This window comes from Cryptomeria japonica, chromosome 5, assembly GCF_030272615.1.
Source record: "Cryptomeria japonica chromosome 5, Sugi_1.0, whole genome shotgun sequence".
Lineage (NCBI taxonomy): Eukaryota > Viridiplantae > Streptophyta > Pinopsida > Cupressales > Cupressaceae > Cryptomeria > Cryptomeria japonica.
The window spans coordinates 27,409,178-27,437,031 of record NC_081409.1 but is presented as its reverse complement, the minus strand read 5'-3'; the positions used below and the strand labels follow the sequence as shown (position 1 = coordinate 27,437,031).

General features: G+C 37.6%; 1 protein-coding gene across 7 annotated transcripts in view; it reads left to right on the top strand.

Moving 5' to 3' along the window:
- The window catches only part of LOC131033673 (uncharacterized), a 115,951-nt gene that overhangs the window by 457 nt on the left and 87,640 nt on the right, over positions 1-27,854 (top strand). For all 7 annotated transcript variants that reach the window (XM_057964948.2, XM_057964950.2, XM_057964949.2 and 4 more), the window contains exons 2-6: positions 2,367-3,038; positions 4,314-4,368; positions 4,726-4,783; positions 9,851-9,945; positions 10,064-10,167. In XM_057964948.2, coding sequence (XP_057820931.2) covers positions 2,671-3,038; positions 4,314-4,368; positions 4,726-4,783; positions 9,851-9,945; positions 10,064-10,167 — 680 coding nt within the window. In that variant the 5' untranslated portion in view covers positions 2,367-2,670. The remainder of the gene's footprint in view (positions 1-2,366; positions 3,039-4,313; positions 4,369-4,725; positions 4,784-9,850; positions 9,946-10,063; positions 10,168-27,854) is intronic.

Sequence of the window (27,854 nt, the reverse complement as noted above, 5' to 3'; positions counted from 1 at the left end):
ACTTAGTTTGTTTCTTTTGAATTATTGTTATTAAGAAGTATTTGGGTAGGGAGGTATTTGTTGAAGCTGTTCTGGATAATTTGGGCTGAATTATTATTATTGTTATTTGGTTAGGTTTTTTTCGCTTGGAAGGTGTTCTTGTGGTTATTTATATAGTTTATGGCTTGTTTGCTTAAATTATTGCTATTTTAGAACGAGGATTTGCACAGAAAGGCATATGTTGAAGCTATTCTGGACAACATGAGTTGAATTATTGTTATTGTTATTTGCTTAGGTTTTGCAGCTTGGAGAAGTATGCTTATGGGTTTTTTTTGATGTTTTTGGTTTGTTCACTATTAATTATTGCTATTATAGAATGAGAATTTGTACATTGAGGCATTTGTTGGAGCTTCTCTGGATAGTTTGGGCTGAATTATTGTTAATGTTATTTGATTAGGTTTCACAGCTTGAAAGGTGCGCTTGTGGTTTGTTTAAATGATTGTTATTTTGGGATGAGAATTTGCACAGAGCGGCATGTGTTGAATCTATTCTGGATAATTTAGGTTGAATTATTGCTATTTTAGCTGATTTAGGTTTGCAACTCAGAAAGTGTACATGCAGTTCTTTAGTGTTTATGATTTGCTGGCTTTTAATTATTGTTATTTTAGCCTGAGGATTTGCATGGAGGCATTTGTTGGAGCTGTTCTGGATAATAATATAATTTAAGTCAAATAATTGTGAACTTATTGTTATTTGATTATGTTTTACAGCTTGAAAGGTGTGTTTGTGGTTCAATTTGGTGTTCTTTGGTTTCTTGGCTTTAATTATTTTAATTTTAGAATGAGTATTTGCATAGAGAGGCATATGCTGAAACTGTTATGGATGATTTGGGTTATTTATATTCTTATTGTTGTTTGATTAGATTTTGCAGCTTGGAAGGCGTGCTTGCTGTATTGTAGTGTTTTTGGTTTGTACTTGTTGAATTAATGTTATATTAGAATGGAGACTTTCGAGGGAGACATTTGCCAAAACCTTTCTGCATGTTCTGCATTGAATTATCGACCCATTTGAATTTAGTTAGGTTTTGCAATTTGGAAGAGGTTTGTTTTTTATTCTGCAGGGGCAGTTCAGCTCTTTAGTGTATTTGTGGTTCATTCAATGTTTTTGGTTTCTTCTCTTTGAATTATTGCCATCTTTGAAGGATGTTTCTCACAACAAGGCATTTGTAAAAGCTCTTTGTCATAGCATTTATTTATTTATTGTTATTTAGCTAAGTTTGGCTCCTTAGATGGTGTGCGTGTGGATTTCTTTTGTGAATTATTGGTATTTTATAAGGAAGATTTTCATAGGAGTGCATTTGCCAAAGTTCTTATGGATAATTTGGGTTGAATTTTTATTAGGGTTTGGTCAGGTTTTGTAACTTGAAAGGGATTCGTAGTTCAATTCCCAGCGGCAGCTTAATATTTTGTTGTGTTTGTGGTTCTCTTAGTGTGATTGGCGTGTTTATTTTGAATTATTGTTGTCTTGGAATGAAATTTTTGCTGGAAAAACATTTGCCACGGCCTTTACAGATAATTTGCGTTGAAAATGTGCTTGTTGTTCTTTTAATGTTTTCTTGGTTCAGTCTTGTTGGAATTTTTCAATATTGTTGTCTTAGAACAAAGATTTTCACTGTAAAATTTTTGCCAAGTCTCTTGTGGATGACCTGTGCTGAATTATCAATATTGTTATATGGTTAGGATTTGCAAGCTGGTAGATGTGCTTGTGGTTCTTCTTGTTTGAATCGTTGTTAGCTTAAAAGGAAGGATTTGGCAGGAGGCTATTTTGAAAGCTCTTATGAATAATTTGCTTTGAATTATTGTTAGTGCTTATTTGTTGGGTTTTGTGACTTCTGGATGGTCTGCTGGCTGTGCATGTGGTTCTTTTGGTGTTATTGGTTTATCTTGTTTTAATTATTATTTTAGAAAAAATATAGGAATATCTTTGTTATAGAGATAATTTGCATTGAGTTATTATTATTAGGATTTGGTTAGGTTTTGCATCTTGGAAGAGATTTGTAGTTTGACTTGTGGGAATAGCTTAGCTTTTTGGCATGTTTTGGTTCTTTTTCATGTTTTTGGTTTGTTTTGTTTGAATTGTTGTTCTCTTTTGCAGGAAGACATTTGCAAAGCTCTTATATATAATTTGTCTCGATTTTTTTTTATTGTTATTTATTTAGGCTTTGCAACTTGGAAGGGGTGCTTATGCTTCATTAATGTTCTGGTTTATCTCTTTTGAATTATTAATAGTTTAGAAGGAAGGTTTATGGAGGAAGATACTTCTTTTGGATAATTTTTTATTTGGCATTTTGCATTAATTCATTGTTATTGTTAATGTTATCTGGTTAGGTTTTGGAGCTTGGAAGAAAGACATGGCTGGAGATTGGGGTTTGGCTTTGATATAAAACAATTTTTTTAATTTTTACGAGGGCAAGCTGGTGTATGGGTCCGCAAAGCCAAAGTGGTGGTCTATTGCCAGTTAAGGGTAGTGAAGAGAGATTGAATTTGTTGCCATGCAAATTCCTTTTGGAGGGCAGACCTTCCATTGTTAATTTGGAGTACATTTAATTTCAATTTTGGACAGAGTTCTGTGTAGGTGAATTAATATTTGAGAGGGCTGGTGTTTGACTATGCTGAGTAAGTGCAGCTGGAAATGAGAATTGAGGTGGCAAGGGGAAAGGGAAGGAGAGCAGGGATGGAGGTGGAACAGGAACAGGGGTTAGTGCGGGCAGAGACAGGGAAAGTGGCAGCTGAATTGGACAAGCCAGTAGTAGCAGTGGTGTTGAAGCCAAAGAAAGGAAGGCCAAGGAAGGGTAAAGAGCCCATGTTGGAGCAGGGGCAGCAAATAAGATTGGATCATGGACAGGGATTGGAACTAGGGAAAGAAGAATTGGAAGGGGTAGGTGGGCAGAGAGATGGTGAAAGTTGTGTTAATAATGATAAAAGTAATGGAGCTTCATGTTCTTCTCAGTCAGCGGAGAGTCTTGACAGTCCTGTGAAGGGGTTGCCTCCAGTTAAAGGGTATGGGAATTCATTTATCACTTAAATGCATGGTTCTGAATTTGCTTTTGTATTTATTTTTATATATATGCTCTTGATATCACTTTCATTTTAATATCTACTTTTTTTGTGAAATGCATCTTATTGTACATCAAGAAACATGATAATTATGCAAGACAAACAACAGATTCACTTGGGATGTATTGTCCTATAAAAAATTGCCAAGAAACAGGATAATCATGTAAATTGAACAATGAAGGTATATTAAGACTCGTCCAATAACATCTGATCTTACCCCAAGAGGGGAGCAATTGACACCTCTATGAAAGTAAGCAAGTTGGGCTTTTACAAGTATAGTCAATTCCTGCTTTAAAATGTTCAACTTTCCTAAAATAAGTGTCAAAATGTCCTCATCAAAAGTTTCCTTAGTTTTCATCTTCTGAAAGAATTGATTTATTCATCTCATGGAGAGCATAAGGCTACTTGTCATATGCATTTCTTAATGTTATTGATCTGCAAAAGTTAGCAATTCTTTTCATTTTTTTTCTTATTTGTTATAATGGCCAGAACATGGTATTTGATGGCTGTGATGACTGTTTAATATTTGTCATTCATAAACTTTTCTCCTGTGGTGGAATGTGTTGATAGATTGCCATACAATTAGGATATCTTAATTCTATTTGGTATTGTTATCAATATTCGAGTTCTGTTTAATGCATGTAGAATGTCACAGAACCAGCTCTTATGATACTAGCCATTATTTGTTGTGTCGATTTGTTCAGTGTTCTGAATTTACATTTCTTTTTCTTGGCACTTATTTTTGTGGAATATAGCCCGCCTTACAATGGTGCCCGCCTTACAATGGTGATGGGAGTAGTAACTTGAGTTGCACTCTTTTGATGTGATTGCTAACACTAATGGGCATTCATTTCTTTAGATTAGGAATTCACCACACATGTGCTAACCTTATTTGGTTGTCTTCTAGTGCTATTGGGGCCATACTCTTGTGTCTGTCAGTCCCATCATAAACAACCTGTTCCCTTCAAGAGGTTTCTTCTTTTTGTTAGTTTCCTGAATTTGTTTTCAACTTTTAGTCTTCCTTCAGTTGCTGATTTGGAATCTTTGCATATGCATTTTTTACAATCTGCAAATCAATAACAACCTACTAAGCTCGTCTGGGATTAATTATATTTTAGGGGCTTGTTCAAAGAAGTTTATTGTTTAATGAATGTCTCTGTGTGCATGATTTTCATATTTGGGATTATGTTATAACTAAATGAAAAATTGCTTTGCCAGGCCAACAGGTGGTCCTCAAAGGCGTTCATCCAAGGGAGGCTGGACAGAAGAAGAGGTGAGGTGTTGTTTGTAAAATCACTTTAAATATAGGTTTTACTGTAGCTATATGGGTAATGTTATAATGCTCATCTGAATGGTTGTATGTTATCAACTATCAAAATTCAACTAGGAATTGAGAAGAGTTTAGTAAAATCTAGAAAAAAATCTTTAGGATATTTTTGGATTTCTTAGTTTTTGATTTTTGCTGAAGTGTGTGCACACATGCCAATGTATCACAGGACACCTGATTTTGAATATAATGTTGTGAGGAATAAGTAGTTTAGAAGGTATCATGTAGTGTAATCTAAGAGATTCCAAGTTCCTTCTTCACAAGCATTTTGTTTGCAGTTTGCTTATGTTTATAATATGGCAGGATGAAATTTTGAGGAGAGCTGTCCAGTGTTATAACGGCAAAAATTGGAAGAGGATAGGTAGTTTTTTCAATTTCATTCCTAAAATATATCTTATTGAATATGATGATTTATATTGTTGTCATTGCTTTACATTCTTATTGAAACAGTGGGAAATTGTGATAGAAGAAATACCAAATGTAAAAAGGAAAGAACTACATCAAATAAGAGTTTGCATCTGTAGCATGGATCTCTGAAAGACAAGATGTATTGATTTGTGAGCAGAAGTAGGACTGCATTAAGGCATAAGTATTGTTGTTGTAGATTTGAATATGCTATGTTGAACTATTAAAGGTACTGTATCTTACTTTTAGGACACTTTTCACTGAGGTTTCAGTATTTTACTAGATGAACATGAAAACTAGGTGAAAATATCTTGAAGAAACATGATTGTAGATGGAGGTGATAAGATATGTGGCTACTTGTAGTCTTGTAATTACTTTCCAGTTGTAATGGTAGGATATTGTGTAAACTAATTGTAATGGAAGCAATGGACAATTTGATTATGAAGGAAGAATGCAATATATATAAATGAAAGTCAGTCAGATGAGTATTTGACCAAACCATGCATACTCGACCAACCAACAAACTAACTACCTTATGTTAATAATAATGTATTATTATTAACACATACAATGATTTAATAGATTATCAATAATTATATATGTATTATAATATTCCAACAATGTAACCCTCATTACATCATTTTCTCAAGAGTACAAATCAAGAAGGTTTGAAAAGCTTTGAATTTCACTACGGTAAGAGATTTGGTAAAGATTTCAGCACCTTGCTCTTGGGTGGAAATATATTAGAGCTGAATGTTTGATTATTGCCAATTGGACATGCTCATGGACATGGTGGCACTAAATCTCAATGTGTATAGTGTGCTCACAAAAAAATGGATTATGGAGAAGCTTGTGTTTCAAAATTGTTGTAGGTTGTGTTTCAATTACACCCATTTTTGTCAAGATGCAACATAACCATATTGCTTTATAGATAGCTCCACCTGTAATGTTGTGATATTTTGCTTCTGTGGAAGAGTGAGGAACAATGGTTTGCTTTTTATTCTAAAAAAGTTGATCCAAAAAGGAAACAAAGCTTGAAGTAGACTTCTTGTCATCCAAAGTTCTTGCGTAGTTTGCATCTGGGTATTCTTGCTAAGAAAATTGTTCATGTGTTTTCCATGTTACTTTTGCTTTTTCTGCCAATAGAGATTCTTCTTTTTGCTCCCCTGAGAATTCTGATGTGGCTTTTGTTGGCATGATTCACCATAGGCAAAAGAATTGTATGAGTATTCTTGGAGATTGTGCCCCTTCTTTCCACAAATGAAATATTTTTTAATTTTTTGTATAGATGTATTGTCATGTTTGGATTTTGATGAGCTTGATGGACCACTCTGATGTTTAGGTTTTTTCCCTTTTGTTGAGATGTGTGATTTTGATTGTCTAGAGAATGAGCTGTCATCATGAATTGCCTCTTCTTGTTGAAGCAAATTTACCAACTTCTCAAATGATTCCTTTTTGTTAGCCACATTGAAACAAGTGACGAGGAAGTAAAGGTAGGGGGCAATGCTCTCAATACCACGGGTACAAGAGAGTTGTCTGATACTGGTTCCCCTAATGCTTGTAGTGATGTCCTTAATATTGCAATTTTTTGGAAAAATTCTCCAATTTTTCACCATTTTACATTTGCAAACAATGCAATTGATGCTACAAGTCGGGGATCTGATTTTGATTCCTGGATTCCAATTTTTCACCATTTTACATTTGCAAACAATGCAATTGATGCTCCAAGTTGGGGATCTGATTTTGGTTCTTGGATTCATATATTGTCTTCAGACAATCCCAAGCCTCTTTGGTAGTTGTGGTTGTTTGGATGTGAGGTTTCTCATCTTTGGCTTGTGTGCATTAAGTGGTTCTTCCAGAAACTACATCCTACAAATTTTCTAACTCAAGTTTGGACTTAAGTTTTCCAGGCTGAATAATTATCCCTTCTTAGCAATTGAGAATTTGAAATCATTATTTCAGAGCACTGGAAGCTATTTTTATTCGAATGAGAGGGGTCCCTAACATTCCAAAAAGAGAATTTCATGGTAAATCTGATAAACATTGTACAATAAACTGTAACATAGTAATCATATTTTTTCTCCAGAAACTACCATAACATTTGGAATATGGTTGCAACTCCTTTGTATTGTTATAATTCATAAACAAGTGCAGGTATCCTGGGGAATTGCACAGGGTGCTGTAGATCTGTCCTGGAATTGCCTGTTTACATACCCATGTCCAACATGTGTCGTACTCATTTCTGGGAAGTCTTTAGGCTGATTTGATAACACAGTAAGAAACAGAAAATAAATCAAATTCAGAGGATAAGGCTCAATGAATTCCCAAACTAAAATATTGCATTTCACTATGAGAGCTATTTTATTAGTTTTGGAGTTGAACATGAAGAAATATTTATAAAATAAGCAAATAATTCAGAACTTAAGCAAAAGTCGATGCGGAATGGTTGAAAGTGTAAAAAACAGAATATAGTTGATTGGGAAAGTAGTCAGTTGATTATTCTCCCATTATTTGCTTATTCTCCCTTTGGCTACCACCGAAGTGTTGGGCATGGCCTTTGGTTGCATGTATTCAGATCCTTGTAACTCGGTTATCTATTCCACACCTGTTCATTTATGTGTATGCATTTCTGGTACATAGAACAATATTATTTACAAAATATACTTTTTGTGGGTGCTACTAAAACTTTATAGAGTAAACTCATCTCTTCTGTTTGAGTTTAATATTGGGTTAGAGGAATGAAGCACAGGGACGAATGAATGAAGACTTAATTAGAGACCTGATCAAGGGTAGACCTCAATATACAGGAGTTCTGATCTCTTGCTTTACATCCCTTAGCTATAAATTTATGTTGTTGTCCAATTTCTAAATGATCCCTTGGAAAACATTGCACCTGCCTTTAATGTGAGGCCCTCAAAACAGAAAGTGGAGACACATTGACCCTTTATTTGGGTTGAATCATTGAATCTGTGATTTGATTGGTTTTGCAGCTTGGAAAGTGTGCTTCTGTTTTTAAGTGCATGTCTTTGGTTTGTTTGCTTTTAAAGGATTTACAAAGAGAGGCATTTGTTGAAGCTGTTCTGGATAATTCAGGTTGAACTATTGTTATTGTTATTTGGTCAGATTTTGCAGCCTGTAAAGTTTGTTTGTGGTTCTTTTACTGTTTTTGGTCTGTTCACTTTTAACTGTTATTATTTTAGATTAAGGATTTGCACAGAGAGGCATTTGTTGGAGCTGTTCTGAATAATTTGAGTCAAATTATTGTTATTGGCATTGCTATTTGATTAGGTTTTGCAGCTTGGAAGGTGTGCTTGTGGTTCATTTTAGTTTTTTTGGTTTGTTGGCTTGAATAATTATAATTTTCGATTGAGGCTTTGTGCAAGGAGGTATTTGTTGGAGCTATTCTGCATGGTCTGGATTGAATTATTGTTATGGTTATTTGATTTGGTATTAATATTTACAGCTTGGAAGATTTGTTTGTGTTTCATTTTAGTGTTTTTGTTTTGTTGGCTTTATTATTACTATTTAGAACAAGGATTTGCATGGACAGGCATACGTTGAAGGTGTTCTGGATAATTTGGGTTGAGTATATTGCTACTGTTAGTTGGTTAAGTTTTGCAGCTTGTAAGGCATGCTTGTGGTTTTGTAAATTTCTTACTGTTTTTTGGTTTGTACTTTTTGAATAATTATAGGCACAATGGGCCTAGCCTCTGAGTCACTACAGACTTACTGCACCATTGTGCAGCAGAAAACAAGGAGATCCACGCAATGTGCTTGATTCATCTGGATGTAACTGCCAGTTAAGGGGAGTCATGCAATCAACATGATCAACCTGCATGTGGTTTAACTGTTCTCACAACCTCTTACTTGTACACGTTAATTTGTTATTATCTTAAGGTCTGGCATCTAGGGTTTATACATAATGCATCATGAATGCATAAATACATATTATGAATACATAACATCACTATAACAGCAATAGAATGGATTAAATAAGATACAGAAATTGAAGGATATAGATCCAGCAAAAGGTTATGCAGGTTGGCTTTCATCTTAGGGTTTTGCCAAAAACTAGCATAGATTTAATCCACCATATTTTTCATTTACACATTTTTCAGTTAAAGTGATATAACTGATTCATATTTCATTGAAAAAGGAAGAGTCTGGTTTAAACTTTCTGTAGCAGTCTTATGTACGTTGAATTAGTCTAAAAGCCTTTCAAAGTGAGTCATTTCCTGAACACTAAGTTGCTACCCTATAACAGACTGAAACATAATCTGCTTCACATCTATATCCATGTTGATTTTCTACAGAAAATTCAATGAAGAAAAACAATTGATGAATGATTTTGGGGAAGTTCTCATGGGCACAGTTACTTGTCTGTAGATGCTATGTGCTTAATCCTTCACCCTTATCTGCCAACCTTTTTTTCTCTAATAAGATATAATTTCATCCATAGTAGCAAGAATCTTTCTTGGGAAGAAATTGGCAAACCAAAAAGAAAGATTTTTTCAATTGTTGGGAAAAAAATTGGGTTAGGGTTCAGGAAAAATCAGAAAAAAAAGCTCTTAGATCAGAAAAAGCCCAGGAAAATCAGAAAAGTTCAAAAAATTGGTTTAACTGATAAATATGAAAAACATGTGATTTAAAAAAAATAATTGGCACTAGGGCCAAGTGATAATTAATTATGATCTTTTCTCAATTTCTGCAACTATGATTTCATCTTTCATTCATAGTGTCTGGTTTCTAGGCTCTCTTGTGGCTTCCTGATCTTCTTGTAGATTTCTTTATAACTTTCTAGTTTATTTTAACTGTGCATATGCTATCATGGATGCAAGTTGTGACTAGCTGATAAATATTTCTTTGAGCCTTTGGAATATTGACTCGGGGTGCTCCTCTTTTCTTTCCACAGAGACAATAATAGTCTCTTTATTATATTTTATTGCTATTTGTGACATGCATCATGTGGTATTCTTACATAACGTGTGTTCTTTATTGATATTAGTTTTGAATGTTTCAACAGCCCAATATTTTCCAAACCGCACAGATGTACAGTGCTTGCACCGGTGGCAGAAAGTTATCAATCCAAATCTTATTAAGGGACCATGGACAAAAGAGGTCTGTGCAATCTAATTCTCTCACCGAATTAGGAAGAGTGGATTTTAGATTCATTTGGTTTAGTTCACTTTTATTATATCTTGATTCTTGACTTCCCTTTCATGTGTCTCTTGAATAGGAAGATAACAAGATAGTTGAGCTTGTACACAAGTATGGGGTGAAAAAGTGGTCTTTCATTTCACAGTTTTTACCAGGTCGCATTGGAAAACAGTGTCGTGAAAGGTATCATTTAATATTTATGTCTATTTCTTTCCTTTCCTTTGAATGGTTGTAGATGCTGCGTCTGTCTAATTCAAATACTGTAGTTTTACCATTTCGTCAATGTATATTACCTATTTCTTTAGTTGCCTATTGTTACCCAACAATTTCTAGCTTCTTTTTCTGCTCGAGAGATTAACCTGTAATTTTTTGGTGGGAACTGCATTGCCAAAAGTGTTGAGTTTATTGTTTATTTTCTCTTGGTTTACTAAAAAATATACCTTTCTGAAATACTCTGCAATTCATGTTGGTTGTTTTTCTTTTCTTTATTACTGAAAAAACTCTCATTATATGAAAATATAAATTCTACAAAAAATAAAAAGTATTTATAAAACCAAGAAAAATTGCAAGTCTTGACATGCTACACGTATGATCCAAAGTTGTGATTGAGAAAGTAGAAACTGAAGCAGAAAAATGGAACCTCTTCAATGGTATGGTTCTGGTTTTAAATCACAGCTTACTGGTAACTTAAAGATCAGAATGAAAATCATATTCTATAAAAGCTGTGTGGAAACCATCACAGATACTTTAAATTCTAAATGGACTAAAAGGAAACAAATATGAAGAACATCAGGAGCTTTCAAAAATAGGAAAAACTAGACTTAAACCTGTATAAAATAATATGGGGAAATGAAATCCACTACAAAAAAGAGGACACTTCATGTAAGGAGACTCTGTTTGGTCCCTTAAGTGTCGGTTTAATTCACACAGTGCAGAAAGTAATACACACAATTATTCAGACAATTATTCATAAAGTGCTTAACAGAAGATCATAGAATCACATAGGCAGAAAGATATGTCTTTTATTGCATTCCCCAAAATTCAGTACATGATCATTCCTCTTGCCGGTGTTTCTTTACATGGCAATATATACTACTTGGCGGTTGGCCGAGGTCCGATCGTCATAACTGACACTGACACGGGAATCCACATGGCCGACTTATTACAAAAGTATTATTAAAACATAACTAATAGTATTATTCCTATTTGCCGCCTAATATCAACCCCCCCAAAAAAGTAGTCGTCTTCTAGATGACTGAAACAAAATGGAAGCTGATCAAAACAAAAACTAGAACTAATGCTGGGAGGGATGAGAGGGCATCCCTGGCAGTACTGATGACTGGGAAGTGCCCGCTTGCTGCTGAAGATGCTAGAGGCGCTGCGTGGCTGTCACTCCCGTTCCCTTGCCAACTTAACCATGTGGGCTGCCTCGACCACCTTGTTGCGAGCTTTCTGAAGCTCCTCCCCCTGCCCATGCAACTCCTTCTCCTTCTGCACCAGGCTAGCCTCCAATCCCACCACCTTGGCCGCCAACTCGGCCTTCTCCTTGCCTCTCACTTCTAGGTACTGGACATACTTGGCCACCGTCTCCTCCAAGGACGTGACCCGTGCGTGTTCCTGAGCCAACTGCTCCTGGCTCTTCTGTATGTGGTGGGCCAAAGTTCTCTTGGCACACTTGACTTCTCATACCTCCTGATCTCGTTGTGCCGTCACCGCTTCCATCCTTACTACTGTCGTCCTTTGGTACTTCAGGACTAGGGCTCGAAAGGTCATCTCCGTCCCACGTAGAGAGCCATAAATGCCATTCTCCTCTGTTACTATCACATTAGCCATCCACGCATTAATCGTCTCAGGGGTTTCTGCTTTTGCCCATCCTTTGGCTGTGAAAGATTTGAAAAATTCTCCCTCATAGTCCTCCCTCACATAGGATAGAAGCTGTTCAGCCACTCGAGCAACCCTCGAATCATGTTCGAGCTCAACATCTTTCACAATGTGACCAACATCACTCAGAAATTTTGCCACTCCTTCCAACTGGGACACACATTGCTGCATAGTGCTGAGTGGATCTGCTGAGTTGGGCTTCTCCAACCGAAGCACCAGTTCCTCTGTCTCAAGAGAGGAAGGTTCCTCCCCACCTGCATGCTCACCAACCTATTGTGGCTCGTGTTGTACCTGCAATGCCCTTCTTGAGTTTTGTTTGCCAGATGGAATTTCCATCCCGCCATGGGGCTCCATATCACTAGACGGAAGGTCAACTCCGCTAGATAGTTCCATTCTGCCAACTCCGCCAAGATCGCCAGATGATAGTTCTATTCGGCCATGTCCGCCAGGTGATGGTAGCTTTGGAATGTTCTCCACCCGAACACCCAATGTCTCCAGTAGCCATGAATCAATTGTTTCTTCTTGCCCAGCCGTACCTCTCCTTGCCTTCTTGGGAACCCCATTCCCAATTGTGTGAGTCATCCAAGTCAGAATCAGATGATGCCAATTCCTCGCTTACAACTTGGTTCCGTAGGTCAATTACGTACTTCCGGCCTTCACTCTTGATGGAGAGTGTATTCCTCTTCCAATTATGGCTTGCCTTAGCCATAATTAGCCATCCTCTCTAGCGGAATGACCACAAAATCAAGGAAGAAATGTTGTGTACCCACAACAACCTTCTGTGCCATGAGGGTTCTGAGAGGTTTGATGCCGTGTTGGTCTGCCCCGATAAGGTGGAAGGTTGGTGGCCAGAGGGTTGGTTTGCCGAGACCCTTCCATGTTTCTTCTGGCAACACGTTCACTCTGGAGCCACCGTCAACAATTGTGTTTGTCAATTTCTGCCCCATTATCTCCATTTCCACCACGATCGACTTCCGATCGATACTCACAATGAGTAGCATGGGGTCTATGGCAGTCGTGCCAAGAAGTTTTGGTTCTGACATGGGGTCCGTACTGGGTGGTTTTGCTGCCAATGGACGGTGTTCCTGGTCGACGGTGTTGTCATCGACTGCATTTGTGAGAGCCATCCTCAATTGTGGCATTGTTTGTAGAAGATCAGATACCTATACGGGTACAGTGGTTTGCAACATTTGTTTGATTATAGTCTTTTCAAGCCCTTACCAAAGTGGGGTGCTAGTACCTCCTCTGGTTCCTTCACATCCAGCATATTAACCCCCTTTTGTTTCGGGCAATCAATGTCCTCATGATTTCTCGGTCCGCACCACTTACACAACAAACTCCCATTGTTATTTTCGTTTTGGCACTCCCGAGCAAAGTGGCCCCATTCATTACATTTGCGGCATTGAATCATAGGTCGCCCTTTTGCGTTGTACTAGATTTTACTCCTTGGCGTGTTGGTATTGGACCGATTATTCCCTCGCCGATTGTTGCGATATCCCCCTGGTGAAGCATAGGAGTTTGCTGTTTTGGGTGGTGTGGTTGGCGGAGTGATTTGCTCTGGTTCAGTGAGGAGCACTTGTGTGCTTCGTGTTTTTAGATTGTACGGGCATTCCTTGATGGAATGCTCCAACACTTGACAGATTTCGTAAAAAGATTTCCGTGGGCATGTTCCCCTAGTGTGACCTTCTGCCTTGCAGTCGGTACACCAGAGTTCTTTACCCTATTTGCCATTGTCATGTCCCCTTGTACATAACCTTGTACGTAATTAATGAAGATATAAAAATATTAATTACTTTATATGAATTTCCCATTCATTTATATAAATGATTAATATTTACAAAGGCATATTCTTTTAATTACATCTTTTAATATTTGCTACTTAAGCGTAACTAGCCGTAACTATTACGGAACTTATAACCACTTCGGTGGCAATAAAAGAAATGGGCATCTGCGATAGAGGGAAGGAAAAAATAATATAACATTGTTTGGAGGAAACATTTGCTCGTCTGCGTGACATCAAAAATATTGCACTATTCCTTTCGCTAGCCTGCGTCTGGCCTATTGGAACTTTGAGGCATCATGATCTAGGCAGAAACTTTACGGTGGAGCTTGTCTGCAAGTTTGGAAGTCCTTCAGACTTTCACCGGGATGGATCATGTCATTGGTGCACTGCTGCAATCTACAGGAACCCGACTGTAAGAGTATTGCGTGATATGCGAAACTCCCTTCGGGAATATCGGGCCAAGCAAGTTATCATCAAATATAACAGGGAGGCGGAAGACAAAAGAGAGGTATTCAGAACGCTTGCCACTTCCATCCATACCTTCGTATGTGGGAATGATACAATACTCCTTTCATTTCCGGGAGACCACTCGATATCGGGTATAGCGTAATCAACAGTTCCCTGTTCGTGTGGAATAATAAATTGGATGTGCCTTGCGGGTTGACAAATTAGAGAGCGATGCAATTAAGGAGCAATTGCAATTCATCGGGAATGCATAGCGGGTGCCGTGGATGAGACTCAACACGCTAAAGGGGATGCCGTGGAGCATAGTTTGTATAGTATTTGACACGGGATGTCATCTGCGGTCAAGATCACGGGAAATACATGGAGGCCACCCAAGCAGTCAGTAGTCACGGAAGAAGCACAGTCTACTTCAATAGTTTAACAGGTGCACGATAGAATACCCAACTGTATGTTTTAATGGTTGTCGATAAATACTATGAAAGTTAATTCTGGAAAGACGGGTGTTTATAATTAAATTCCTAGGCAATCTGTTAAATTGAATGAAACATATTGGTATAATCTGGGCAAGTACGTTTATACACCATCCGTCCTAGTAGGGAATTTTACAACCATTCTCCTTGTCGGCCTTCAACTCTCTCATCATCCGCATCATATTCTTGCGGAGGGCCTGTACGGTCTTGGACTCGCCATCACTATCTTCATCCGTACCGTCGTCATCGCTCGCCCTCCTCTTCCCTTTTGATGTTTTGCTTTCACTTTCAATGTCCATTGCTCTGTTGTAGGCCTCATCATATGACGACGAAGGGACCACCTTCATCTTTCTTCTGAGGGATGGTATGAGCCCCTCCACAAACCATCTTTTCTTCAACCCATCAGCCGACTGATTCTCCATCTTGTTTAGCAACTCCTTCAGCCTATGGTTATAGGAAAATTCACTTTTCCCTTGCTTAGTACTATAGATTTCAGCCACAATCTCATTATCATCCCTCAGGAGTTTGAATTCCTCCTGGAAGGCCCTCTTCAAAGCTTTCCAACCAGTTTTGTGTTGGGCATCAAGGTTCGTATACCAGTCGATTGCGATCCCCTAGAGAGTGGTTGAGAACACATTCAACCAGTAATCTTGGTCATCTTGGCCGTTCGCTTCCCATATGGTTACATATGTTTTGCAGTGCTGTACGGGGTCCTCCGACCTGTCACCCATGAATCTTATGAGCTTTTGTTTTTCCGCGTTCTGCAACATTGTCTTTGCCTTTGAGGTGTTACGCGGTGGTGGTGCCTGGAAGGTATTATGTGCGGCCTGAAAGATACTATGTACGACCTAGAAGGTACTATGTGTGGCCTAGAAGGTATTGTGTGCGTTTGATCAAAACATACCGTTTTGCTCTTCGCGTTCCAGTACCTCTCTTGCACCCCCGACCACGCGCAAGCTTTCTACGCGTCTTCCTTCTGCGTCTTCCGCACCTTGGTCACCTTCGCTTTTGTAGTCCCTCCTTCCTAGGGTTTTTGGCTTCGACCCTCCTATTTTTGATTGCTCCGCAAGAGACAAGTTTCCAATTCTATTCAGATTATTTTCAAGAAGTACGACGACCTCACCCTACAGGTCCCGTACAACCTCTTCGTCACTATCGGATTGCTTCGACTGTTTGCTCTTAGATTGAGTTGCGGTTTCTTCACTCAACTCCAAGTGAGCTGTCTAGTCGGTGAGATCTTCCTCCGCCACGTCTGGTAGTGGTAGGTTCCTCGCAGCCTCTACCAATTGGCTCCACGTACCCGGTTTCTGTCTCTCCTGACTACGGCTCCGATTCACACTTCGACTCTTGCTCCACCTTTCTGGACTCTTCGGGTCTTCAGCAATCTCCCTTAGTCGATGTCTCCATTCGTTTTGTTCTCTGATATGTAGGGATCTCCGTACCGACCCCTCACCCACCTCTCCATTGGTACCAGTACATCGTCGGTCTTTGTTGGGATGTAGGGGCATTAATTGCCAGGGGTATGACGTCTGCTCGTATCCCTCTCTTCCTCTTTCCTACGACTCCGTTCTTTGTACTGTTGTAGGATTTGCTGCCGATGACGTTCACCACTGATTTCTTCCCTCTGCTCTTGCCGTTCAATGAGGTTCCGTGCCAACAGTCTAGGAAGGCTCCCTAAGGGACTGCTCTCTCCCGAGCTTCCCTTTGCATGTACTGAGTGATGGAAATGTCCCACAATTCCACCAAATCCTCCGTCAGTTGATCCTCCCATACTTCCGCTTGCGTGACCTCTTCGTGTGTATCACCTTCAGTGACAATCAATTGCTGTTAGAATGGTTGGCCCATTAGTGGTTACCGCCTGCCGCCATATTGATCTCCGGAATTCGAATCGGCAACGGTGCCAAAATGTTTGGTCCTTAAGTGTCGGTTTAATTCACACAATGCAGAAAGTAATACACAGACAATTATTCATAAAATGCTTAACAAAAGATCATAGAATCACATGGGCAGAAAGATATGTCCTTTATTGTATTCCCGAAAATTCATTACGTGATCATTCCTCTCGCCGGGTTCCCTTACATGGCAATATATGCTACTTGGCTGTTGGCCGAGGTACCAGCCGTCATAACTGACACTGACACGGGAACTCACATGGCCGACTCATTACAAAAGTATTATTAAAACATAACTAATAGTATTATTCCGATTTGCCGCCTAACAGACTCCTCAAAGCTATGTCATAGCTGTGATAAAGATATTGCCATAAATTGCTAATGGACCTGCAATGTGGACCTTGACCACTGCCAATGACTATAAGCAGAGAAGGAAGGAGTTAGAGTACAATCGTCAAACTTACAAACATGATATAGAATCATAGATAAGGTAAACTGCTTTGGAATTTTAGAGAACACATAGAATCATATATAATAACTATAAGTTTGAGAGGGTTACCAAGGCATGACACTGAAACTGCTTGCAATGTTAATACTAGAAAGGGAATATGCTAACACATGAACCCACGGACTTGAGAAATAAGAGGGAACTGAGCTGAACAAAAGATGAATCCATAGTAATAAAATGCTTTACTCCAAAATAATGGAGCTGAGAACCGCCAGATCTCATTATCTTACATCTACAGAACAGAATGATTTACCTGATATACTCCTGAAGTAGCAGTGTTTAGTAATGAAATGACTGAAAAGCTTCAGGTTGTGTGTCGAGAGGACGCTACCTTGATGTCTAAGTGATTATTTACCTTTCTAGTGTCCAGTTTTAACTCTAATGTCTTTCATTGTGCTATTCAAGAGTGTAATGCAAAGACATACTACTAGGTTTGGCAACATAATCTTCCCAAGATTGTCTGATTTTTTCCTCATTGAATGTAAGGTTCAATACTATTCAATACATGACGTGTTTCATTTGTACTTTGTTACAGCTTTTTTTTTCACTTCATTGTAGTTTAATCAGCATGTTCATCGGCATGTTCATTAATGGAATGCATTGTTAAAAAATAAATTTAATTACCACAAAATATTTCAATACATGCTTGTCTATGTAGAATTTAAGCAGTTGTGTATACTTGGTTGGTGCTGGTATCGATTGTCTTTTGGCATAAGGTTTTGGCCTTGTCAAAGGCAGTTTTCTTTCTCTTATTTCTTGAATATAAATTTCCTACGGTTTGGGTTTTTAGCATCTTGTCAAAGACTTCATGGTATGATATATGCATCTATGGATTTGTTCTACCAAGGAATTATTAGATGCACTTTCATAACTGCTGTAGCAAAAGTTCCATAATATTTTGCCTAATTCGACTGTTTTAGTGGGAGATATGTAATCTGGCAAAAGATAGCTCTCCCCTTGTGGTAACCATGCAATATGGCAAAAGAGAACTTCCCCCTCATGTGGGAAACATGTAATCTGGCAAAAGAGACATGTCCCCTTGTGTTGGGAACATTATAAATTGATATGTATATATACTCTTTGACAATCACTTGTAGAGTACATGGATATGGACAAGAGATGTTAGTAGCACAATTAGGAAAGAATATTAAAACAATAGACAGAATTTATTAGTGTGATCTTAATTTGCTACTTCACATGCATGAACATTGTCCTAGGTATATAATTTCCTTTGTATACATATAGATCCAATGATAATCCTCTAGGATGTTTGCAGATGCTCATCTTATAAGACTTGATACAACTTCCATTATATCTAAGAAAATTATGTAAGGTACGGAATGATAGTTTTTCCTTTTAGTATAATAATATTAACATACTGTGTAAGAATGGATTGTCTTGAAAGTTAAGTTTTGCTGTTGTTGGATGGTATGCAATTCTCACCTTCTTATACGATTGTTCGAATCTTGCTGTTCGAATTTTATTTAAGATATAATAATATATTGAAGTACTTGTGAAATTTACATCACATCAGATGGTAAGCTGGGGCATAGTAATGGTAAGTTTTCTTGTCATCTAATGAAAGTCTGTATTTGATCAGTAGTAGTCTGCAAAATGCTAAACTTTACGCTATAAAATATTCAGAAAGACAAGTAGATAGTACACAAATCTCATGCTCTACCTCATACTGTCTCTAGTCAAAACACCATTTTCAACATTTCTTCTCAATTCACATGATGTTTCTTCAAGTGCCATAGGTTGATTGCAGCTGGGGACAGTCCTTCCCAAGGGGCCAATGGCTTCATCCCAAACTCTTCTCCCAGAAAGTCCAAATCATAGCTTTGGATATACTGTATCCAGTGAGCTAACACTGACAGGCAAGGAAGAACTAAACAATTTTATCCATAATTTTTCAAACTTTTTAATATTTGATGTTAAATTAAGGAGCAAAAGACTCCTTAAATAAGAGATTACAAAAGATCTGTAGATGACGGATAAGATCAACAACTAAGAAAAATAAACTTAACTGAAGAATAAAAGAATGTTTCTGAATACTATCCTAATGACATAATTGACCATTTTAAACTAAATATAACAGTATTATTTTAATACCCCCCCTTAATGGTCAATCTACTAACTACACCAAGTTTGTCCTGGAATTTTACAAATTTATCTAGACTCAAGGACTTGGTAAGAATGTAGTTTGATCCTTAGTTGGAACATACTACTGTTAATGCATTAGTAGCTTCTGCAAGATAAGACTCTCCTAACTCATTAATCTCCTCTATTCTGTTATTAGTTTACTCATTCATGCTTTATGTTTATCAGACTATAACATTGATCATAATTATGATATTGATATTAGATAATGATGGATTAGATTGACGACCTACTTAACTATGTTAAGCGTCAATCTAAATGCTATCGGGCTATTAACCCGATAGCATATTAATGTCGATTCATATCGGCATTAATATGCTATCGGGGTATTAACCCGATAGCATATAATGCTAACAGTTATTGTTATTGTTTACTTTATATTGATCCATTATCATATGCTTTGATACCGATTCATTATCAGGTATGTTTTAGATCTGTTACAATTAACAATGATACCGATTCATTATCGGGTATGTTTATAAGCACTGTTACCATTAACAATGATACCAATTCATTATCGGGTATGTTTATAAGCACTGTTACCATTAACAATGATACCGATTCATTATCAGGCATGTTTATAGCATCGATTAGTTATGGATCGGTTGATGGTTGTAAGAGTCACGACCAAGATGACATCTTGGTCGGACATGTCTAAAAGACATGTCCGATCAAGGTGCCACTTGATCGTGGCCATCTTACTATTTATGCATCATTCAAATTAAAGGAGATGACATTGAAATCGATACATGTTCATCCTCCTTACCTGCAGTAAAAGAAAGATAACAATATTAGTGTTATAGTCATAATATCAAAACGAAAAGACACCATCCTGCATATAACTTGTCCATTAAATTGGAAATTACAATACTTTTACATGGTATTAGAGCCAAGTTGATCGAACTTGAGGCTATTTAATTTCGTGAAACAAATTTAAGAACAAGTTTATACTACATCACATTTCTTCAAATGGCCAATGCTATTAGATTCGAAGACAGACTCGGAGGTGGCGATGATTTTTCAGCCTGGAAATTCAGAATTCAAATGATCCCAAAGAAGAACAAAGTGGATTCGTTTGTTCAAACTAAAAATGATCAACCCGAAAATGACCCTGACAAAACAACATGGATTGAGGGAAATGAAAAGGCAATAAAAATAATAGTTGATGGGGTGAGAAACAACATAATGCCCATCATAAGAAAACATCAGACAACCTATAAAATGTTCAAAGCTCTTGAAAGCACATTTGAGATATCAAATGCAAGTCGAACTCTAGCAAAACAAGAAAAGACAGTTTAGAAAGTGAAAAGGTCGTCAAGGCAAGAATACTTCAAAGGAGGACTTATCTCACATTCAATGTTACAGATGTGATCAGTTCGGACACTTTGTTGCAAAATACTTGGAAAGAACCAAGAAACATGCTACATTTGTCAAAGCAGGAAAGACTAAAGGGGAAGATGACTCCGAGAAATACGTATTCTACTCAGCACTCACAAGTCAAGCTTCTAACAAAATCAACTCATGGGTGATTGACAGTGGTTCATCCAGGCACATCACTGGGTTTAAAGAAGTACTTGATTCCATGACAGAGGAGAGTGATGAGGACGTAACCATCGAAGATGACTCCACACATCCAGTCAGAGGAGTAGGAACCTGCACCTTCAAATTGAAGACAGGCATAACCTTGTAGTTTGAAGGAGTACTATATGTCCCCGACATCAAAAGAAATCCAGTCTCTATATCAGCACTGGAAGATAACGGATACAGAGTGACATTCATGGACAACAGAGTATTGGCTTGGCCAAGGAACTCCTCCATCAAGAAGGCAAAGACCATTGGACAGAGACGGGGCTATTTGTATGAGTTGTGCACGGAACCCAATCTAGCCCTAATCCATGAAGCCACTAATGCAAATGAAGTTTGGCATAGAAGATTAGGCCATCTGAATTTTAGGGCTTTATCTTCAATGGGAAACCTTGTCACAGGTCTACCCAAGTTAAAGCAAGATCATTCAGGAGCATGCAAAGGATGTGCCCTAGGTAAAAATACCAAAGGTGCATTCCAAAATAGTACTAGGAAAACTAGTAAATTTCTAGAATTAGTTCATTCTGATGTATGCGGACCTATGTCCGTATCCTCTCTAGGGGGATTCTTGTATTATGTAATATTTGTTGATGACTACTCTAGGAAGACTTGGATCTACTTTCTGAAAAGTAAAGAATTAGAAGAGATCCTCTCTAGGTTTAAAGAATTTAAATCACTAATTGAAAACCACTTAGGAAACAAAGTTAAAACCCTAAGAACCGACAATGGGGGAGAATACACATCAGATTCATTTAAAGAATTTTGTAGAGATAATGGGATTAAGAGGGAGCTCACTATACCTTATAACCCCCAACAAAATGGGGTAGCGGAAAGGAAAAATAGGACTATAGTTGAAGCTGCCAAGGCCATGATCCTAGATCAAAACCTTAACACAAATCTCTGGGCATCCAGCACCGCTGTATATATACAGAACAGATGCCCTCACTCCCATCTTGAGGACAAAACTCCTGAGGAAGTACTCACTAAGACTAACCTGATATTAGCCACCTTAGGATATTTAGATGTCCTGTCTATATCCATATACCTAAAGAAAAGAGACTAAAAATAGAGCCTTCTGGAAAAAGAGGATTGTTTGTAGGATATAGTGAAACCTCCAAAGCCTACAAAATCCATGTACCTGGTCAAAGAAATATTGAACTAAGTAGGGATGTAATCTTTGAAGAGGACCTGGCTTTCAAAAGAGCTCAGAACTTTATAGAACCTGAAATCTATGTACCTACCTTTAACTTAGATGAAAATCTTGCCCTTGAGTTTCAGAGGGAGAATCTAGATGAAACTGAAAATGAAAATGAACACTCACCTAGAAATCTCAAGAAAAGACCACTATGGGCCACCAAAACAGTAGAAGAAGCTCAGAGGTTTGTTGCTCCTTCTGGAACCTTCAGAGAAAGCAAAAGACCTAATAAATTTACTAGCTATGTTGCTCTTATGAATGATCTATCTAAAAACGAACCTGACAATGTAACAGATGCCCTTAAACATCAAGTATGGAAGGATGCTATGTTTGAAGAGTATCAATCCATAATGAAAAATGATGTATGGGAAATCGTTCCTAGGCCAACTAAGAAATCTGTTGTTTCTTCTAAATGGCTTTTCAAGATCAAACATGCAGCAGATGGCATCATTGAAAAATATAAGGCAAGATTTGTAGCCAGAGGATTTTCTCAAAAGGAAGGAATAGACTATGAAGAAACATTTGCTCCTGTAGCCAAATATACCTCAGTAAGGACTGTACTAGCCATTGCAGCAGCAAAGAGATGGAAGGTACATCAAATGGATGTAAAGACAACTTTTCTTAATGGATATCCATCATGCAGAATCTCATGTGTGCAAACTCAAGAAAGCTCTATATGGGCTCAAACAGGCTCCCAGGGCCTGGTATGAAAGAATTGACACATCAAAACTAGGCTTCTCTAAAAATGATGCAGATCCTAATCTCTACTACAAACAGAATAAAGGTGATATGCTAATAATGATTTTATATGTTGATGACTTATTAATCACAGGAGAAGATCACCTTATAGATCAATGCAAGAAAGAGCTATCCAAAGAATTTGATATGAAGGACTTGGGATTCCTTCATTATTTCCTAGGGTTGGAAGTATGGCAGAATTCTGATAACATTGTTCTAAACCAAGGCAAGTATACATTAGACATCCTGAAGAGATTTGGAATGCTAAACTGCAGACCTATGACCGCTCCAATGGAAACCAATCTTCATAAACTTAGAGAAGCAGCAGCAGAATCACCTTCTACTGACCCCACTCTATATAGGCAAATGATTGGGTCTCTTATGTATCTAGTAAATACAAGACCAGATATCTGCTATGCAGTAAATGCCTTGAGTCAATTTATGTGTGAGCCAAAGGAGATACACCTGGTAGCAGTAAAACACATTATGAGATATTTATAAGGCACCTTAAATCTTGGTCTCAAGTATGAGAAAATTGATCTTAATCTACACGGATTCACAGATTCAGATTGGGCTGGAAGTGTGATTGATCGGAAAAGCACCTCTGGGTGCTGCTTCAGTTTGGGATCAGCCATGATATCTTGGATCAGCAGAAAGCAGTCTTCTGTAGCGCAAAGTTCCACCGAGGCCGAATACATTGCAGCCTCCATGGCTGTCCGAGAAGCGGTGTGGCTTAGAAAGTTGCTTGTGGGATTGTTTGGTAATCCGATGAAACCTACTATCATCCATTGCGACAATCAAAGTTGCATAAAACTTTCAGTGAATCCAGTGTTCCATGATAGATCCAAACATATTGAGATCCCATACCATTATGTACGAGACATGGTAGACAAAAATGTGATCAAATTAGAATATGTTAATACAGGAGATCAGACTGCAGATATTCTGACCAAACCACTTTCCAGAGTGAAGGTTGATCACTTCAGAAAGGGTTTAGGTATGATAGAAAGGTAATCTGCTTTGTAAATAAGATGCTGAAAATGTGAACTTCTTTTGTCATGTTGAGACATTCTGGGTTTTTACCCCCTGTGTTCATATCTAAGAGGTGACGATCTCTCAGATTATGAACACTTGTATGGAGACATCATAAGGTGACGATCTTATGATTCTCAAACCAGTTATCATGTTGGATCTCTGGTATGTCATGGATGTGCCATGATGGTGTTGTGATAAAACATTTGAATAAAATGTTTGTGCATATATCACAATCTGGATAAGATGAGAATTTAACCATATGTTTATCCTCAGTATTGTGTGTTTAGGCAATACTGATATCACGTTTTTAGGTGATATCTTGTCATAATAAAATGATGAATCTTTTATATCACATGGTTGGGTGATACTCTATGTCACATACTTAGAGTAATGTTTTATATTTGTATCCTATGTCCTGATGGTACTTCATATCATATGTATAGATGATATATATTCTTGGAGACTGACATTTTGGAAAAGAAATGTGATGCAGGTTACTTTATCTTCCAAAAGCTAAGAGGGAGTGTTAATGCATTAGTAGCTTCTGCAAGATAAGACTCTCCTAACTCATTAATCTCCTTTATTCTGTTATTAGTTTACTCATTCATGTTTTATGTTTATTAGACTATAACATTGATCATAATTATGATATTGATATTAGATAATGATGGATTAGATTGACGACCTACTTAACTATGTTAAGCGTCAATCTAAATGCTATCGGGCTATTAACCCGATAGCATATTAATGTCGATTCATATCAGCATTAATATGCTATCGGGGTATTAACCCGATAGCATATAATGCTAACAGTTATTGTTATTGTTTACTTTATATTGATCCATTATCATATGCTTTGATACCGATTCATTATCAGGTATGTTTTAGATCTGTTACAATTAACAATGATACCGATTCATTATCGGGTATGTTTATAAGCACTGTTACCATTAACAATGATACCGATTCATTATCAGGTATGTTTATAGCATCGATTAGTTATGGATCGGTTGATGGTTGTAAGAGTCACGACATTAACGTATCAGATTTATCCAGCACCAACAGCAGGTTGTGCTAGCTATACATAGAATTGAAGGCTCAGGCAGATTACGTACTTCACTGCAGTTCGTGTTCTTTGTTCTGTGAAATCTCTGTCATTTCCCAGTCTGCATTACACAAACTTCAATCAGATTGAGCTCCCCCATTGTGGCGTGATTTCCTTGTATACCAGCAGACCGACTTCCATGGCAGATCGACTTTCATATATCTCAGATCGAGTTAAATTATCATCCACAAAATCATTCCTTGGGAGAGTGAATACACTACTTGGCAGATCGTATTCTTTCTTGGTTAATCGAGCACACCCTATGATTACTGTGCATGGTCATCTTCTTGTGATCCTAGTATTATAATGAAATTCAACATCTGCTATACAAAATGCCATTGTCAAGTGTCCCTTTCACATATCTCAGTACCCAGTTCACTGCAACCCAATGTTCTGCCTTAGGGGCTGTCATGAAACGAGAAATGCAACTCACAACATAACTCAAATCAGGTCTAGTGGCTTTAAGATAGATAAGGCTGCCCACTAGTTGCCTGAAAGCTGACTCATTGATCACCTTTGAGTCTGATTCGGCTGAAAGTTTCAATCCTTTCTCCATGGGTGTAGGCGAGATTTTGTAATTTGTCATTTTGAACTTGTCTAGCAAACACTTGGCATATTTAGACTGAGAAAGTAAATGTGCCCCACTGCTTGTAATGATAATATCATCCATGCAAATGACAAGAAGAATAATATCATTACCTATAGTTTTGATATATAAATTGGGATCTAAAGGACTTCTCTGAAACCCCTAGTCATCCAAATACCCGTCAATCTTTATGCACCATGCCCTGGGTGCCTGTTTCAGATCGTAAAGAGATTTTGTCAATTTGCATACCTAATGCTCTTTTCCTACAACCTAAAAACCTGAAGGTTGTGTCATGTACACTTCCTCCGAATCTCCATTGAGAAAGGCACTCTTAATGTCCATTTGATGGACTTTCTAGCCAAACTATGCTGCCATGGCTAGAATGAGATGGATGATGCTCATCATTGCTGTAGAAGCAAAGGTCTCCTTATAGTCTATTCCTTCTCTCTACAAGAATTCTTTAGCCACCAGCTGTGCGTTGTATTTGTCAAGTTTACCATCAGACTTGTACTTGACTTTGTACACCCATTTGTAGCCAATGGGTTTCTTCCTTGGTGGAAGATTTGAAAGGACCCAAGTGTTATTTTTTTTAAAGAGATTGATGTTCGGATTCCATAGCCTTTTCCCAATTAGGTTTACCTTTCGCCTCTGAGTAATCTTGGGGTTCATAAACACTCTGAATGTTAGCCATAAGAGCAAAGTTTATTGTATTTTGCTTGCTCTTTCCTTTTGATGATCAACCCTCAACTAGTTCATCATACCGAACATCACCAATGAGTTTTTCCCACCACTTAGTTCTCATTGTAGAAACACCTTCATCCAAATGAGCGTGGTCATCATGACTTGGGCTGCCGTGAACCATATCATCTGGATGCTGATCCAGATTTTTTTGAAGAAAATCTGCTAGTATCGATACTTGCCTAGGAGATTCCACAAGTTCAAAATTGTCAGAATCCCCCCCTTTAGGTGTAGCTAATGGAAGCTAGCCCTCAAAGGCTGATCTTCAGGACTCTTGATGTTAGAAGAGAGCTGAAAAGGCTAAACGTCTTCATCAATCACTACATCTTTGCTGAATGTTAGGTGATTAGTGTCCACATCAATTAGCCTGTAGGCTTTATGATTGTCATTGTATCCTGTAAACATTAAATTTTGACTCTTGGAGTCAAGCTTGGTTCTCTTGGCATTTGGAATCCATATGCATGTAGTATAACTGGAAACCTTCAGCCAGTTGATTCGTGGTTTCTTCCTAGGCCAGTTGATTGCTTGTGTTGAAGACCCGTTAGGAAGGTACACTGCAGTGTAAATTGCCTCAGCCCAAAACTTTTGGGGGCAGTCCTTCCCAGGGGGTCAATAGTTTTACCCCAAACTCTTCTCCCAAAAAGTCCAAATTATAGCTTTTGATATACTGTATCCAGTGAACTAACATTGACAGGCAAGGAAGAACTCCACAATTTCATCCATTATGTTTCAAACTTTTTACATTCTTACTATATCTCACAAAGATGCATTTATTTGCTTTTGGATCTATTTTAGATCGCCTTTTTCAAGGCACATGAACATAAGCCTCACAACCACAAACCCTTAAATGTGAGATAGAGGATTTTCTACTTGTCCACATTTCATAAGGTGTTCTATCAACAAGAACTGAACAAAGAGATAAATTAACCAAGTAGCAATTGGTACTTAGAGTCTTTTCCCAAAAGTATTGATCTAGTTGCATACCACTTAGCATACTTAGGGTTCTTTCTAAGAAGGTCCAATTTATCCTCTTTGCCACCCCATTTTGCTGAGGTAGTTATAATGTAGTCTTTTTTTGAACAATACCTACATTCTTACATAACTTATCAAATTTATTAGAATAGTATTCAACCCCGTTGTTAGATCTCAACCCTTATCTTCTAATATGTTTTCTTTTGAATCAAGGCTTCTAAATCTTTAAACTAATTGAGAAATCTAGATTTATTAAATACAAATTAAATCTAGGTGTATCATGAGAAATCATCAGTGAATGTAACAAAATAACAATTTTTTTTGATAGATCGAACATGCATTGGACCAAATACATCCAAATGAACAATCTCTTAGCTTTGGAATTGCTTGAACAAACACACAATGTTCACAAAAGTCGAAATGCTTGTTAGAATTAAAAAAATTGTCAACCAACTTTTTACTTATTATTGTCCTAAGCCCTTTTTCACCAATGTGGCCCAAACATTGGTGCCACAACATACATATAGTTACATTAGTAGAGTTACAAAAAGATGAGGCATTTAGACTAAATAAAGTCCCAACATGGGATCCTTTAGCATCTAGTAGATTCCTTCTTATCAACTTGCAACTAGACTTATCGAATGTCATGTGTATCCTCAAATCATTCAACTTTGAAATAAAAAGAAAATGTAAAACACTGGTGAATGTTTTCACCCTCCCATCATTGAAACACAAGTATACCTTTCTCGACCAGTAAT